Source organism: Strix uralensis, chromosome 27 (assembly GCF_047716275.1).
Source record: "Strix uralensis isolate ZFMK-TIS-50842 chromosome 27, bStrUra1, whole genome shotgun sequence".
NCBI lineage: Eukaryota > Metazoa > Chordata > Aves > Strigiformes > Strigidae > Strix > Strix uralensis.
Window position 1 is genome coordinate 6,816,353 of NC_133998.1, and position 15,449 is coordinate 6,831,801.

The following is a 15,449-nucleotide window of genomic DNA, read 5'->3' on the forward strand; positions in this document are numbered from 1 at the left end:
TCACCTGAGCCCTGTGCCCACCCGCCTCCAGCGCCCAGCCTGCTCCCAGCTCCTTCCTCGCTGATGCTGGAGCAGGGACAGCGCCCTGCCGGCAAGGGAAGGTTCTGGGAGGAGCCTTTTCACCTTGTCCCTCCTCTGGCAGGGAAGCAGCTCACCAAGGCCAACGCCGGCTCCTGGGGCCGTGCCCGGTGGCAGGGGAGCGGAGGCAGCCGGAGCCGCGGCGGGGAGGGACGGTGGCGAAGAAGCAGAGACGGAGTCGGCCGTAGCTCTGTCAGCTGCTGACGTTTATTGCACAGGATGGGCTGGAGGGAAAGGGGGAGCTGGGAGCGGGGCCGTGTCCCGCCGGCTGCGCAGCTACAGGGCGCCGGGCTGGCGCGGGCCCCGCGGTCGCTGCGTACATTCAATGTGGAAGGCTCCGGAGCGTGAGGCAGAGGCATACGTGCACACACACACACTGCACACACCCGCTGGCACACCCGTGTCCGCAGGGGCACACCCGGGCACGCTGGTGCACACAGTGTGCGTGTCCCCGGCGTTAGTGCCGGGACAGCCCCGGGTGCAGGGCCCCAGGCTCCCGTGTCTGACTGCAGGGAAGTGGGGCTGCATTTACCCCCCCCAGCCCCAGGGTCGGGCTGGGGGCAGCAGCGTGTGCGTGGGCTTCTCGTGAGCCTCGGGGTGACCATCCCTCAGACCCCCCCCCAACTTACCTCCAGTCCTGGACCATCACCCCTCACCTGGGGTCTGTGGGAGGGGAGGGGGGGCAGGCGCCGGGGCTGGCCAGCGCCTAAAGCCCCAGGGAGGGGTCCCGGGGCTGCACAGACACAGGCGTGGGCTCAGGTCACGGATCATACGCGGAGCTGAGACGGGGATGATGCAGCTGTGGCTTCTAGGGGCGGCTGGGGCAGCGGGGCTTCGCCACGGGGAGCGGGAGACGGGGCCGCGCTTTGGTCAGAGGCGACTCGGGCCGGGGCTCAGCCCGGCCCCCCCGTACCCCCGCGGTGGGTGGGGGGGTGCTGCGGCCCCCCTGTGCTGCCCTGCTCTGCGGCGGGAGGCAGCGGGGAGCGGGGCTGGCGCCGTGGCGGGGGGAGGCAGCCGGCGGCGTGGCCGTGGCCCTCACCCGGCGCAGGACGGGGCACGGGGCGAGACGGGGCTCATGGCCGCAGCCCCCTCGGGCACACTCATCCCCGCGCCCGGCCTGGCGCGGAGGTCACAAGTTGGAAGAGAGCCTGGACTTGGCCGGGTCCGTGTCGGGCGTGCTGGCCGCCGAATCCTTGCGGGCCGAGTCCTGCGGCAGCGCGGGCGGCCCCGCCTGCACCGAGCCCGCGGCCGGTGGGTGGGCCGCAGCCCCCCGCGAGGGTGCCGGGCCCCGCAGCACGGCCGGGGGGCCGGGGCCCGGCGAGGCGGTGGCTGGGCCCCCACCGATGGAGGCGCAGGACTCGCGGGCCGAGGCCGGGGGGCTCTGGGTGCTGCCGGCCGCCAGCCCGTGGGGCAGCGAGGGCTGCGAGGCCGAGAGGGGCCGCGAATCCTGGCTGAGGCTGCTGGTGGGCAGCGCCTGCGTGCTCTTGTGGGCGGCCAGGCGCTGGGGCGAGCCGGGCGGCTGCTGCTGGCTGAGGGAGAGCTGGGAGCCCAGCTGCCCCGGGGCGGCTCCGTAGGCGAACGTCCGGCTGGCCAGCGGGCTTTGGGACGGCGGGCTGGCCGCGGCCGCGGCGAAGGCGCTGGTGGAGGCGGGCAGGGCCGTGGGCTGCACCTGGTCCTGCGAGGGCGAGGGGTTGGCGTGGGGCACGGGGGGCTGCGGCTGCTGCGGGGGGCTCTGCTGCAGCAAGACGGGGGAGACGGCAAAGGGGCTGGGCACGGCCTGCGCGTACTGCAAGCGGCGCATCATGCGGGGCGAGCCCAGGGCCATGGAGCCCACCAGCGGGCTGGCCATCTGCGGGCAGAAGCTCATGGCGACGGCTTGCTGGAGGGTGGCGATGGCGGAGGTGACCTGGGGCTGGACGGGGCTGTACAGGGCCGTGTGCTGCTGCAGCTCCGCCTGCTGCACCATCTCCCGGTCGTACTTGACGATCTCCTGGATGATCTCGTTCTCCTGGTTGTTGAAGACGCCCGAGTTGAGGTCGTGCTGCACTTTGTGGAGCAGGATTGAGTTCTTCTTCCCTGCAAGGGAGGGGGCCGGGGTGGGGACCACCGTGAGACCCTGCGCTGGGGCCAGGCCGAGCCCCCCACCCCAGCCACGTCCAGGCCAGGCCCCGTGCCCCCCCAGCCCGCTGTGCCCTACCGATGCGGTCGAGGCGGTCGATGGCCACGGTCTCGAAGGCGCGTCTCATCATGGGGTACTCCTCCAGCACCTCGTTGAAGTTGTCCACCGAGAGCGAGTAGAGGCGGCAGTAGGTGTCTGCCCGGACGCTGGCCGTGCGCCGGCCCCGGGTCAGCAGGCAGATTTCTGCGGAGGACACACCAGTGCCAAAGTCAAAACACCACCAGCAAGGAGGGGAAAGGGGCGAGGACGATCGAGTGGCGGGTGCCCCGGGACAGCGCGGGCCTCCTGGTGCCTCGTGCAGCCCCCAGGAGGGGACGCGGGCTTGGCCCTACCAGTGCTCACCTCCGAAGTAGGAGCCGTCGGAGAGCTTCATCTCCTTGTTGCCCTTGGTGAGGATGCTGACCACCCCGTGCTGGATGAAGTACATCTTCTTGCCGATGGTGCCCTCGCGGATGATGTAGTCGCCCGGCTGAAACACCTCAAACTTCAGCTTGGTGAGCATCGCCGTGACAAAGTTGGGGTCCGCGTTGGCGAACAGCGGCATTGAGGCCACCAGCTTGCGGCAGTTGAAGTTCACAATTTCCTGCAGGGGAAGGAGGTGAGGGACCAGGAGCCCGGGACGTGGCTTCCCCGGGGCAGGCTCACGAACACGGAGGTGTCGGCACACGCAGACACGATTGTGCACAGACACACTTGCACGTGGAGCTGCAGAGCCAGAGCGAGAGGTGCTCGACCCCAAGCACATGCCCTGTGGGAGCCGGTGGCCCCGCGGCCTCCCCCGCCACACAGAGCAGGGGGACCCGCGCTGTGGGGAGGGCTCAGGGGGTCCCATCCTCGCCACAGCGTCCCTCAGCCACCTCTCCGGCCCCCGGGGGCCCTTACCTCGCGCAGGGGCTCATTGAGCTCCCCCAGGATGCTGTCCTCATCGAACATCTTGCCCTGGTAGCGGTGCTCGTAGTAGTCGTGGATCTTCTGGCGGAAGTCGGCGGGCAGCTTGTGGAATGACATGTACTGCTCCACCTGCTTGTACTGCGGGGAGGGACGAGGGACGGCGTCAGGGCCCAGCCGGGCGGGGGTTGCGGGGCCGGGACCCCCAGCACGTCCCTGCTCCGTGGGTGAGCCCAGACCCCTCCTGGCTGTGGGGTCCCGCTCCGGCGCCTCGTCCCTGCCCTGTGTCGGCACAGAGCGCTCACCCCGTCAGGCACCGCTGCGGCTCCAGGGGGGCTGCGCCAGGCAGGGGCTGGGGGCCGTGGTCCCCGTCCAGCCCAGCCTTACCTTCTCCTGGTACTGGCGCCGGGACGAGTCCAGCGACTGGATGAGGGCGGTGGCGTGGCCGATGAACATGGCGTAGCAGGTGGCCCCCACGATCATGCTCAGCATCGTCAGCCAGATGTCTGTCATGCTCTCAGGCGCCTGCTTCCCGTAGCCGATGCAGAGCATGTGGCTCATGGACTTGAAGAGGGCGAAGGAGTACAGCTCGCTCCAGGAGTCGTTCTGCAGCGACAGGGATGGCGGCGGCGCTCAGCCCCGGCGGCCGCTCGGCCGCTCGCACATGCGTGTGCGTGGGTACAGCGCCCCGACTCAGGCCTGGCAAACTGTCCTGGTTCTCTGCCTCTGCCTCCCCGCCGCACTCAGCAAGGGGATTGTTGGGCTGTGACAGTCCCACCCTGCAGGTGAGGCCCAAACCCACCCCAAGCGCCCGGGCGGCGATCCCGCAGCGCTCTGCTCCTTCCCGGCGGGTTCCTGCACCTCACCACCCGCCTGGCTTCGCTTCAGGGACTCAGTGATGTTGTTGGGTTTTTTTAAGCTGATATACAAAAGTGCAGCTTTGTGAAATGCTGTGACGGGAACAAGCTCTGAGTTTGTGGAAGCTGCTGAGTTACCGCAGCACGCGGGAGCCTGCGGACGTGGCTGGGTCAGGCTGGAATCCCCCGGCCCAGCCTCAGGCAAAGCCCCGGCTCCCCCAGGAGCGAAGCAGCCGGGGAAGGGAAAGCGCGAGACGAGGAGGGGAGGAAGGAAGGGGAGGAAGCCAGGCAGGGGGAATGGAGCAGGGATGGGAACACCGGCAGAGCGGGATGAGAGGGATGGAGGCAGAAGAGCCATTTGTAGCACGCTGCAGGGCAGAGAGGGAGCAATTAGAAACGTGGCCCATTATTTATTAATAGCAGCTTTGCTACTAATGAGCAGGAGAAGGCGGCAAGGGACGGGGCAAAGAGCCCCGTCAGCATCTTCCGCCCACCCGGATCGATCACAGGCCCCGGGTCCTGCGAGACCTCGCCAGGGAGAGCGTCCGCAGCAGGCGCGGGGGCCCCGTGCCCCCCCCGCGCTCGCACCGTCGGGCACTGCGGCTCCGGGCGGCGCGGGGCCAGGGGAGCGCGGTGGGGCCGGGAGCAGCACTCACCACCATCCCGTTGATGGAGACCCAGCAGTTCTGGGGGAAATCCTGCAGCATGGGCACCAGGAACTGGAGGCAGCCGTCCCAGTGGCAGAGCAGCAGCATCATGCCGATGAGGTTGATGATCCTCATCACCGCGCTGGCCAGGTCGTAGGTCATGTGGAAAATCTGCAGGTGGCGGGGCCGGGGCGGGACAGCAGCGGGTGAGCGCAGGGACCATCCCCCACTGCCCGGCGCCCTCGGGGCACTGACCCACACGGCCTCGGCCAAAGGAGGCACTCACGGTCCCAGCCCCCCCAGCAGCCTGTGCTCCACCTGCCTATTTCTAGCTGGTCGGACGCTGCCACGCTGCCGCCCTGGAAAGCACTAATGGCCGCGAGCTTTGGTGAGGATAAGCCAGCGCTGGCGGCTGCTCAGGGAGAGCCAAATGCTTTGGGCACTGGCGAGGGAGCGGGGCAGCCCCCGGGGCAGCGGGTGCTGGGGACCAGGCTCAGCCACAGGCGGCTTTTGGTAAAGAGGGTCCGAGGTGCCCACGTCAGGTCCCCTCTCAGCCCCCAATCTGGGGAGAGCAGCCCGGGCGGCTCCACACTGCCCAGAAATCCCACCAACAATGCGCCGGGGCTGCGTCCCCCCAGGGCTGGCGGCTACGAGAGCATCAAACACTGAGACACATCAACAACACCCCGGGAGGGCCCCCGGGAGAGCCCCCAGCCCAGGGGAGGGAGCTGTGACCGGGGGGACCCACCATGGTGGTGCTGGGACCAGAGCCCTGGCCGTGGAGCGGCTGATCGGTGCCCTGAGCACCCCCGAGCCCCCAGCTCCCGTCAGAGCGGGGCTCCCCTGGCCGCGTCCCCAGCCCCAGCCTGGCAGCAGCACCCCCTGCCCCCGGCCCCCCACAGGTAGGGGGTAGAGACGTGTCCTACTGGTTGCAAACTGAGCCACGGGCTGAGGACTTGTTCCTTTTCCTTTAATATTTTTAGCGTCCAGAAAAAGTGAATTCAGGGCAGGGGGAAAGAAAAAAAATAAGCAATTAACCCCCTTGCTGTGAAACTCCCAATCGTCCCCCCGCTGCAGATCCAAGGCTGGAGCCCTGCAGCATCGCATGGAGCAGCTGCAGGGCCACGCCATGGCCACAGCCACGGCCATGGCCACGGCCACCGCCACGGCCACAGCGGGCTCTGTGGCTGCCTGCGCAGGCAGGGCACGCGGCGCGGGCAGCACGAGGCAGAGCCGGTGCAACGTGCTGGGGAGGGAACAAGGTGGAGCGCGAGGGCTGGGGAAGGGGCGAGGACAGGCAGGAGCAGCCCTGGCCCCGTCTCTGCCGGCCGCGGGCACATCCCTGCCCCGATGCAGCCAGTGGCCATCTCTACCCCAGAGTGGCCACTCTCTGCCCCTCTCCCACCCACTGCCGTCGAGGGCTAAATCAGGCACATGTGGCCTCCCCGGAGATGGTCCCACAGCATCCACCAGCCCCCACCGAGAGCAGGTGAGTCCCAGCGGGGATCGGGGCCACCTCCCCGCCCGTGCCCCGTAGGCGGATGCGATTACCCGGATAATCCGCGCAGCCACGCGCAGGTTTAACGCGCCCCCGCCGCTCTCCCTGCTAAATCCCATCTGAAAGTGAAAAAAGGGTGCAGAGCCGGAGCCCTGGCGGGGGGGGGGACAGGGGGGGCTGGACACGGTCTGGGATGGGGCTTCACAGGAGGCACGGGAGCTCCCGCAGCAGACCCCAGCTGGGCACAAGCCCCCAGCGCCCACCCCGGCTCGCAGAGCGGCCACGCGGCTTTGCAGGGTGGAGGCGCAGGAGGGTCCGGTGCCATCCCCGCAGCCACCGGAGCCGACGTCACCGTGCCCAGACTGCACCGCGGGTCCCTGCTGCGCTACCGGACACCCGGCCAAGAGCCGCACGTGCCCTCGCTGGGCCTGGGGACAGGCGGTGGCAGAGGAGGAGGAGGAGGGAGCGAAGGCCCTCGCCACCCCTCCAGCCGCGGGCGCGCAGCCAGCGGAGCTGCCGGGAGGCACCTGCCCACGCGGCAAGGCCGAGCACACCCTGTCCCCACGCCAAGGCACACCCTGGGTGCACCAAGCCGGGCAGCACCCCGCCTCCTGCCCTGGGCACCCCGGGGTCCTGCTGGCCCTGAGGTGCTGGGGCTCCCGCAGCCCCCCCGGTGCTCCCCAGCGAGCTGGCGGGGACCAGAGGTGCGGAGCTGGGTGGTCGAGCCAACCACAGACGCGGTTGAGCTGCTGGCAGAGCACGGGGCAGCACGTCTGCCTGTGCCTGGCCATGCTGTCACCCAGGGGTGCTGCTGTACCACAGGGGACAGAGCAGAGGGAAGGTGGGGGACACCCAGGGGTGCCCAGAACCTCCCCCCCCTCTCCAGGGAGGGTCACAGCCACCCACTGGCCCCGCATGCAGCCCCGCATGCAGCCCCGCAGGCCCCCTCCAACCCGCCGGCACCTCGGGCAGTGCCGAGCCCCGCGGCCCTCACAGGGGCCCCTCCTGGCTCCTGCTCCCCCCAGCCAGTGCCGCTGCGTCCCGTGGGACACTCACCTCCTCCCACTGGTGGATGTAGCGGATGAGCCGGGAGAGGCGCAGGAGCCGCAGGAGGCTGAGGATCTTGGTGAAGCGGACGATGCGAAGGGCGCGGGCCGTCTTGTAGACCTCCGAGTCTATGCCCTTCTCCACGATGAGGAAGACATAGTCCACGGGGATGGACGAGACAAAGTCCACCACAAACCAGGTCTTGAGGTACTTCTTCTTGATCCTCTCGGGGTCCAGGATGATTTCCGTGTTGTCCTCGATGACAATCCCCGTCCGGAAGTTCAGCACCAGGTCCATCAGGAAGAAGGTGTCAGAGACCACGTTGAAGACGATCCAGGGCGCTGTGGTCTCCTCCTTGAAGAAGGTGATGCCCACGGGGATGATGATCAGGTTGCCCACCATGAAGAGCAGCATCGTGAAGTCCCAGTAAAACCTGGGGAGCGAGAGGATGGAGGAGGGTGTCACCAGCGCCCCGCAGCCACCCCCTGCATCGAGGGGACCTGGTCACTACACCCTGCCCTAAGAGACCCCCGCTGCCGGGGTGCCAGCACCCTGATTCCACCTCGGCCCCAGGCACCCTCTGCCCAGGGACCACATCCTGCTCCCCCCCCTCAAAACTGCCTCCAGGCCTGATCTTGCCGGGCAGCGCAGCCCCTGGTAGCGGTATGGCTGTGCGAGTGCGGAGGGGGTGCAGGATGAGGCTGGGGCTGGCCGCTGCGGGGGCTCTTTCTGCTGCGCTGGTTTGGCCCCAGGTCTGCCCTGAGCACCCAAACCAGGCATGTCCCAGGGGAGAACGATGCTGCCATGTGCCGGTGGGGGAGACCCCCCCGCTGAGCCGCCCACGGGCTGGGGATCACCCTCACCCCCAAACCGCCGTCCGCGGCGGGGCCATCGCACTCTCTGCGGTCAGCGCTCGAGGTCACGGCTGGAGGCAGGACGGGGGAGCTCGGCCTCCCCCACCGCTGCCCTGGGAGCAGCCCCCACCCATCCCCACTCCCGGGGGGCGACCCGACGACGGGGGACAGAGTCCCCAGGGACAGCCAGGGCCACCCCTCCCCAGCGCCTCCCTGGACGGGGCTGTGGTCCTGGTTTTGGGGGTGCGCAGGGCGGTGGCTGCTGGACCCCGGCAGCGCGGCCGCGGCGGAAGGAGCCGCAGCGGGTCACGTACGGCTGCAGCTGGAGCCTCTGCCTCTGCCCGGCTGCGCGGCTCCTCCGCCGCCCCCACCCTCCCCTGCCTCACCCCCGTCCTTCTCTCCTCTCTCCTTGCCCCATGCTCTGGGCCTCCCATGACCTTTCCGAGCATCTGCAAGGTCACAGCAGCCCCATCCCGGCAGGACCGTGCACAGGGGTCCCCGGCCCCGCCTGCCCCACGCCCTGGCACTGCCCTGGGGGGCCGGAGGAGAGGATGCTCCTCGGTGCCACCCGCACAGACAGCAGGACCTTTGCCCACGCTCAGCCCCCCCCCCCCCCCCCCCCCCCGCCGCTGCCCACCCCAGGAGCCACAGGCTGAGGGGCAGGGGCTGCCCTGGCCACACTGGGGGGGACGGGGGGACGAGGGGGGGACCTCCCGCAGATGGGAACGGGGGATGGGCCGGCTCCATCCCCCCGTGCAGATTAGCGCAGGACCGGAGCTGAGCATCCCGGCTCCTGACCTTTCTCCAATGACACCTTCCCCATGTGAGGCGTTGTCGTGGCAACCGTGAGTGATGTCACTGCTGCACAAGGGTGACTTCACACCCAGGGCTGTCTCCAGGGTACCCTCCCCAGCCAGGAGGAGCGGGCTGTGTTCCCCCGCACCCCTGCGGCCACAGTGGGTCCTGCCGGACCCCTGGGCTCCAGCCGCATGACACGACCCCCCGGACACCGGCAGAGCCGCTGCTGGGGCCGCGGCAGCACCAGGCTGGATCTGCCCCACAAACCCCCCAGCAGCTCGTGCCCTCGCTGCGAACTGACCCCGCGGCACAGAGCGAGTCCCGTGGGGGCATCAGCCACGCAAAGCTGTGAAGAACAAAGATTAAATAATCACGCCAGCTGGGCCAAACTCTCCACTGGCTCAAATCCCTTCGCAATCTGGCTGAGCCAGGGCAGAACTCAGCCTGCTGAGAAAGTAAACTGCTCCTGACCCCCCCAAGACACACGGCTGACTCTGTGTGATCTCTTTGGGGACCCGGGTGTGATGCCAACCCTTTCTTCCTCCAAGAGCAGTGTGTGCATAGAAAATAAGATCCAATCCAGGCTACTAAAAATATCTGAAAACAAATTAATTAGGATCCTCAGCACCCCCTCCTTTGCTCCTGACCCAGTTGAATGGCAGCGACGGTGACAGAAGATGCCGAAAGCCCCTGCGAGCGGGGGCTGCTGCGTTCCTACTGCACCGCCTGCCCCGAGCCTGGCTCAGCAGTGCCGCCCCACAGGTCCTGGCCAGGAGCTGAGTCGGGGCTGAGCCCCCCCCAAGCCCCAGGACCCCCCCACACTCCTGCCCCCAAGACCCCAGAGCACCAGGTCCCTCCGCAGAGCTGCCACCGCTCCAGCACCTCCAAAACCCCGACGAGACCCCAAGGCCGGAGAGGCGCGGGGCAATCCCGACGGCTGCACCAGCAAAGCCTCCCCGTCTGCCCGCTGTTGCTGCCTGGGGGGGGCCAGGAGAACCCCCGGCGCCATCCGAGGGGGGGCACAGCAGCAGGACACCAGGATGTCCCCTCTCAGCTCCATCACTGGCACACGGAGCTCCCAGGGACGATCCAGCCACCTCCACACGCTCGGTGCAACGTGTCGCTCCCCTCGATGGCGACGGCAGTGACCGGGCCCCCAGCTGCCGCTCCCCAGCCTGCCCGGGCGGCCGGAGCTCCCCGAGACCGGGGGGTCCCCGAGGGATGAGCCCCTCGGCCCGGACCAAGGCCCTGGCTGCAAGCGGGCGGGAGCAGCGCAGGATCGGTGCTCTGCAAACTCGCACTAAATACTCATATTCTAAAAAACGAGGTCGCTCCTATAACTGGGTTAAGAAGCCAGTGGCAGGAGTTTGCCCGAGCTGAGCGAGCAGGGAGGTGCGATGCCCAACATCCCGACCGTACCCCCCCCCCCTCCCAGCACAGCCAGTTGTGGTGAATGACTGGTGCTGCTCCCCCCTGGAAAAGCCCTTTACCCCAGGGGTCCCTGGGGAGGGGAGGGGGGATCAAGGCTTTGCAAACTGCTCGAGGACCCAAAACCTTTGAAATCCCCCCAGACAGCGGGTCGCAGCCTTTCTTCCCTGTCACTTTCAGCAGGTCCGACTGCCCCACACCGACACTGCAGAGGGGGACAACAGCTCCCCGACAGCCTCACCAGAGGGAACGGTAACACCGGGACCAGCAGCAGCGCTGGTCCACACACTGGGAGTGACCACAGCTGGCGAGCCCGGTCCCTCTGCTCAGGAGCCCCGACGGTGGCACCATCCAGGCACCAGCAAAGCCCCAGAAACTGTTTTAAGTCCAGAAGAGGAAGATTCTGGCCAAGCGGCACCAGGGACACACGCTCTGGATGTGGCTTTGCCCCTGATTCAGGTGCGGGATCGGCTCTTGCAACAGAAATTCGCCAGCAGCAAAAACCCACAGCTCAGCCCCAGTCCCAGCCCCAGCCCCAGCCCCATCCCCATCCCCATCCCAGCCCCAGCCCCAGCCCCAGCATCGCGGAAGGCTGCGAGCGCCGGGCTGGTGGGGGGCGATGCCGGCGTAGCCGTGGCCGTGGCAGGTGGCCCCGCGGCGGTCGCGGGGAGACGGGCACCGCCACCACCACTGAGTCACTGCTGCGCGCAGCTCCCAGCATTACTGATGCATCCAGAGAGGCTGAATCCTCCTCCCGGGCTTACGCAAGGCTCTTCCCGTGTGAGAAGGGGAAGGGATGGACCCTGGAGCTGGAGCACCCGCTCCCTGGGCTCCTGTGCTCCCCGGGAAGCACCCGGCCCCCTGGGAACGCCACCGGCCTCCTCCTTGGCCCTGGCCCCACGTGCGTCCCTGCTCCCGAGGCCTCGCAGCACCCCCAGCCCCACACACGCCCCTGCCTGGGCCCCGGGTGCGTACGGGGTGTAAATGTGGGAGCCAGAACAGCAACGTGCCGCGGGTCACTGCGAAACGAGGGCTGGATGCAGCCCTCAGGCTCCCAATCCCGCTCCAAGCGCGATACCCCAGTTGCAGAAACACCAACAGAAATAACAAAAAAGTCAACGCTAACTGGGCTTTTTCCTCCCATCAATAAAGACCAGAAGAGGCGAACACAGAGACGACAACGGCGCACAGCACCTGGAAGGAGGTGGCTCTGCTCAGCACTGTCTGCTTCAGCGTGCGATTTCCAAGGTCTCCTTTATCAGATTTGCAGCTCGGGATCTCAACCAGCCACCCAGGCTGCTTCCTAATAATTCAATATTTATGTAAATAGCAACTTTCATTCCTGGAGCAAGTCTGCCCCTGAATTTTGCATGAATAATCGCCGCGCTGTGTCCGTGAGGAGACAGGATCGCTAAACGACTCCGATTACGAAATGATGTCACATATGCAGATGGGTAATGGTTTTATCTTAAGACGGGAAAATGGGTTTTGCAGGGCAAACACAGCTGGGTTCATGCTCCATTATCATTACTAGATAAACACATTTTTTTTACGGCAGGGCAATGTGGAATAGAAGGACACACGTCCTCAACATGCCCCAGCAGGGCAGGCTCCTCATGGCCGGGATTTCAGCCCCGCGTTGAGCTGATCCTGCTCGTGTGCACGTTTGTAGCCCCAGATGATGCCGCGGCTCTGCCCACGGCTCCTCCCCGCTGGGCAGGGAACTCTCCTACGCCACTCGCAGCATCAAAACACAGGCCGGGGCTCTTCCCCAATGGGTTTCAAGTTTTGACAGTGACTCCAGGAGGGAAGGAGCCAGCGCGGGGCAGGCTGGCCAGGGTGACTCCCCAAGGTCACCCCAGCGTGGGCCGGCACCTGCCCGCCCGCCGCAAGCACCCGCCTGGGGAGCGTCGCTGCTCCGCTCCAGGGAAGCCTCCGAGGCCTCGCTCCCACCGCAGCTCTCGGCAGCACCGCGGCTCTGCCAGCTCAGAGGAGCAGGGCAGGCGCTGGCCCTGGTGCAGTCATGGGGGGGACGGTGGGGTCACTCAGCCCCCCGGCTCGCCAGCCCCCAGGAACCAAGGATCCGCCTGGCACCACCTCACCTGCTCCGCGGCGGGATGGGCGATGGCTGCGCGGTGCAGCCGCCCTCGCCGTGCAGCCGCCCTCGCCCTGGCTCTGCAGCAGAGCCGGTGCCCAGCCAGCAAGTCAAGGAGGGGCTCGGGCAGGTGCCTTCGGCGGGCCCCCCCCGGGAAAGCCTGTCGCAAGGGCGCAGGACCCCGAGAGGAGGGCAGCCCCGAGAGGGGCCGAGGGCCGCCGGCCGCTCCTCTGGAAGGTGCCAGATGGGCCCAGGAGCAGCGCATGAGGGCGGGAGGTGCAGGCGCTGGTTCCTGCTCTGAGCCCACCTGGCCAGGGCAGACCCCCCCACCCGTGGGTGGCCTCTTCCCCCTGCCCCGGGGACCCCCGCGCTGGTGGGGACCCATCAGCGGTGAACGGATCCCGGGGTCTGGCTCAGCAGCATCCCCGCACCCTCCCTCGACCCTCCCCACACCGCGCACCAGAACAACTCAAAGCCGAGCTCCTCGTCCCCCCCCCAGCCTCCGGCCAAAGGCCTTCCAGCCCCTTGGAGGTCCCTGGACCAGGGACCCCCATGCCCAGCTCACTGGTGATGCCGTGGGGGCCACCCATCCCCGGTGCCGTTTTCCCCAGCCAGTCGAGCCGCACGTCCCCCCCCCCCCCCAGCAGCTTTCACATGACCTGGGAAGCATCTGCTGCCTCCGAGCCCCCCCCCGGGCTCGGGGTGGGGGGGAAGGAGATGGAGCTGCAGCGTCCTTCTCCCTGGGTTCGCCGTTCCTCGGCTGGAAGCTGCTCAGGCTGGGTCTGGGGGTCTCTGGGCCCGCTTGGGAGCGAGATGAATCCCCCCTGAAACTCCCTGGATGGCAGGGACGGGATCAGGCCTCCTCGGGGGAGGGGGGGCCTTGGCAAAGCTCCGCTTGGCAGCGGGAGGGGAGAGCAGCGGGTGCTCCAGGCCAGAGCCCGGCCCTGCCGGGGGAGGGTGACACCGTCCCCAGGGGCGGTCGCGGGGGGCAGAGCCCAGTGGGGCTCTAGAGGGTCCGCGCTGGGCCGAGCCGCCGGAGGCCCCGCGAAGGACGAGGGGGTGCCCTTGCCCGGACACCCCCCTGTCAAAGCGGGGGGCTCTCGGCACCCCCGGATCGGCTGCAGCCCCGCTGGGGAGGGGGGTGCCCAGCCGCCGGCCCCTCCCTGCACCCGGGCGAGCAGCATCCGCGCCGCCACCCCCAGCACAGCTCAAGGTGCCCTCTCCAGGGCACGGCTCGGCCCGGCCTCCCCTTCCCCCGCCCGCGGCGCCGGCCCCGGGCTCCGCTCGGCCCCTCGCCCCCCACCCCCGGGGGGATGCACCGGCCCCGGGGGGGGGGGAGGATGTACCGGCCCCGGGGGGGGGATGCACCGGCCCCGGGGGGGGAGGGCGGGGAGGATATACCGGCCCCGGGGTGGGGAGGATATACCGGCACCGGGGTGGGGGGGGGGAGGATATACCGGCACCGGGGGGAGAGGATGTACCGGCACCGGGGGGGGAGGGAGGATGTACCGGCACCGGGGGGGGGGGGAGGATGTACCGGCACCGGGGGGGGGGGGGCGGGGAGGATGTACCAGCACCGGGGCGGGGGGGGCGGGGAGGATGTACCAGCACCGGGGCGGGGGGGGAGGATGTACCGGCACCGGGGAGGGATGCACCAGCCCGGCCCGATGCACCGGCCCCGGAGCCCCGCGGGGTCCCGGGCGCTGCCCTCGCCCCCCCCGGCCGGGCGCGCACCTGAAGTCGCTGTAGGGGTGGATGATCCAGGCCCCCGCCGACTTGACGCGCTCCTGCTCCCGCTCCACCGCCTTCTGCGACCCGAACATCCGCAGCGAGAACTTGTTGACGCCGGGCTGGAGCATCGCCCCGAACTGCCGCTGCATGAAGCTGGCCTGGCTGCCGCGGGCCTCCTCGCCCGCATCCTCCGCGCCCTCCTCGGCCGCCTTGGCCCCGCCGGGGGACGCGCCGCCGCCGCCGCAGGAGAAGGAGACCTTGGGCTCCCGGGGGGGCTCCGGGCCGGGGCTGCGCGGCGGCTCCCCCCGCCGGCACTCGCCGTTCGGGGACCCCTTCCCGCCGCGGCCCCGCGCCCGCCCCGCCGCCGCCGCCCCCCCCCCGCCGCCGCGCTTGGCCGCCTCGGCCGCCTCCTCCTCGGCCGCCGCCTCCCCGCCGCCCGCCCGCATCCTGCCGCTGCCGCCGCCGAGGCCACCGGCGGCCGAGTGGCGGCCGCCGCCGCGGCGGGGGCGGGCCGGGGCGGGCCGGGGGCGGGCGGCGGGGCGGGCACCGGGCAGCTCCGCAGCTCCCCCCGCCGGCACAGCCCCCGCCGGCGGCACCGGCGACCGGGGCTGCCCCCGCTGCGCCCGACGGCCCCGGCCCGGGCGCTCCCCCCGCGGGGCTCCGGACCCCTCCTACCCCCCCGCCGGGCAGGGAGCGCTCCGGGCGCTGCCCCGTCGAAAGCCCCTTCGCATCCGGGACCCGCTCCCGGGGCGGCCCCACCCACCCCCGGGCCTGGGGCGGACCCCGCAGCCCCGCCGGGCACGGGGGGCTCCGCGCAGACCGGGGCGACGTGGCTTCACCCTCCCGCAGCCCCGGGGACCCATCGCCCACGTCCCCAGACCCAGCCCGTCCCCTCACACCCCCCAGGGCTGAGCCCCCCCCGCCCCGAGCCGGTGGCGGGAGGAACGGCCGGGGGTGGGGGTGGGGCGGGGGGGTCGCAGCGATGGGGACCCGGGACCGGCACCCCGGGACAGGGCGGCTCCTGCGTGTCCCGGAAACGCCACGGGCCGGGAACTGCAGCTGGGCACCAGCGAGGGGACACCCGCGCCCGCAGCCACGGCGGGACCCGGTGGTGCTCTGGGTGCCGGGAGCGGGTCAGCGGGACCAGCCCCCCCCCGCCCCGCCGTCCCCCCGCGGCTGCCCCGAGCTGCGAGGACACGGGAGCGAGGAGGAGGCCGGGTGAGCCCCGAGCACCGCCGCGGCTCCGGCAGCGCCGGCTGCCGCAGGCCCTCGGCAGACCGAGACCCGTCCGGGGTCACGGTGCCGCATGGGCGACGCGGCCGGAGCGGGTGGCACCATCTGCTGCCCGC

At 69.8% G+C, this 15,449-nt stretch overlaps 1 protein-coding gene across 1 annotated transcript; it reads right to left on the minus strand.

Annotated features, from left to right (window-relative positions):
• Positions 1–263: 263 nt before the first annotated feature.
• HCN2 (hyperpolarization activated cyclic nucleotide gated potassium and sodium channel 2) lies at positions 264–14,561 on the minus strand. Its single transcript, XM_074851530.1, has 8 exons — positions 14,104–14,561; positions 7,204–7,627; positions 4,659–4,820; positions 3,533–3,751; positions 3,140–3,286; positions 2,600–2,840; positions 2,276–2,440; positions 264–2,154 (listed from the first exon to the last, which is right to left on the minus strand). The coding sequence occupies exons 1-8, from the start codon at positions 14,544–14,546 to the stop codon at positions 1,208–1,210; spliced, it is 2,748 nt and encodes a 915-aa protein (XP_074707631.1). The 5' UTR covers positions 14,547–14,561; the 3' UTR covers positions 264–1,207.
• Positions 14,562–15,449: the final 888 nt, after the last annotated feature.

Bases quoted from the DNA above. Each gene is read 5' to 3' on its own strand.
- HCN2 (XM_074851530.1), bottom strand. From the start codon at position 14,546: ATGCGGGCGGGCGGCGGGGAGGCGGCGGCCGAGGAGGAGGCGGCCGAG. The intron at 3,752-4,658 runs GTGAGTGCTGCT...CTGTCGCTGCAG, and splicing joins TCTCCATCAACGGGATGGTG to AACGACTCCTGGAGCGAGCT. The intron at 2,155-2,275 runs GTAGGGCACAGC...CCTCCCTTGCAG, and splicing joins CGACCGCCTCGACCGCATCG to GGAAGAAGAACTCAATCCTG.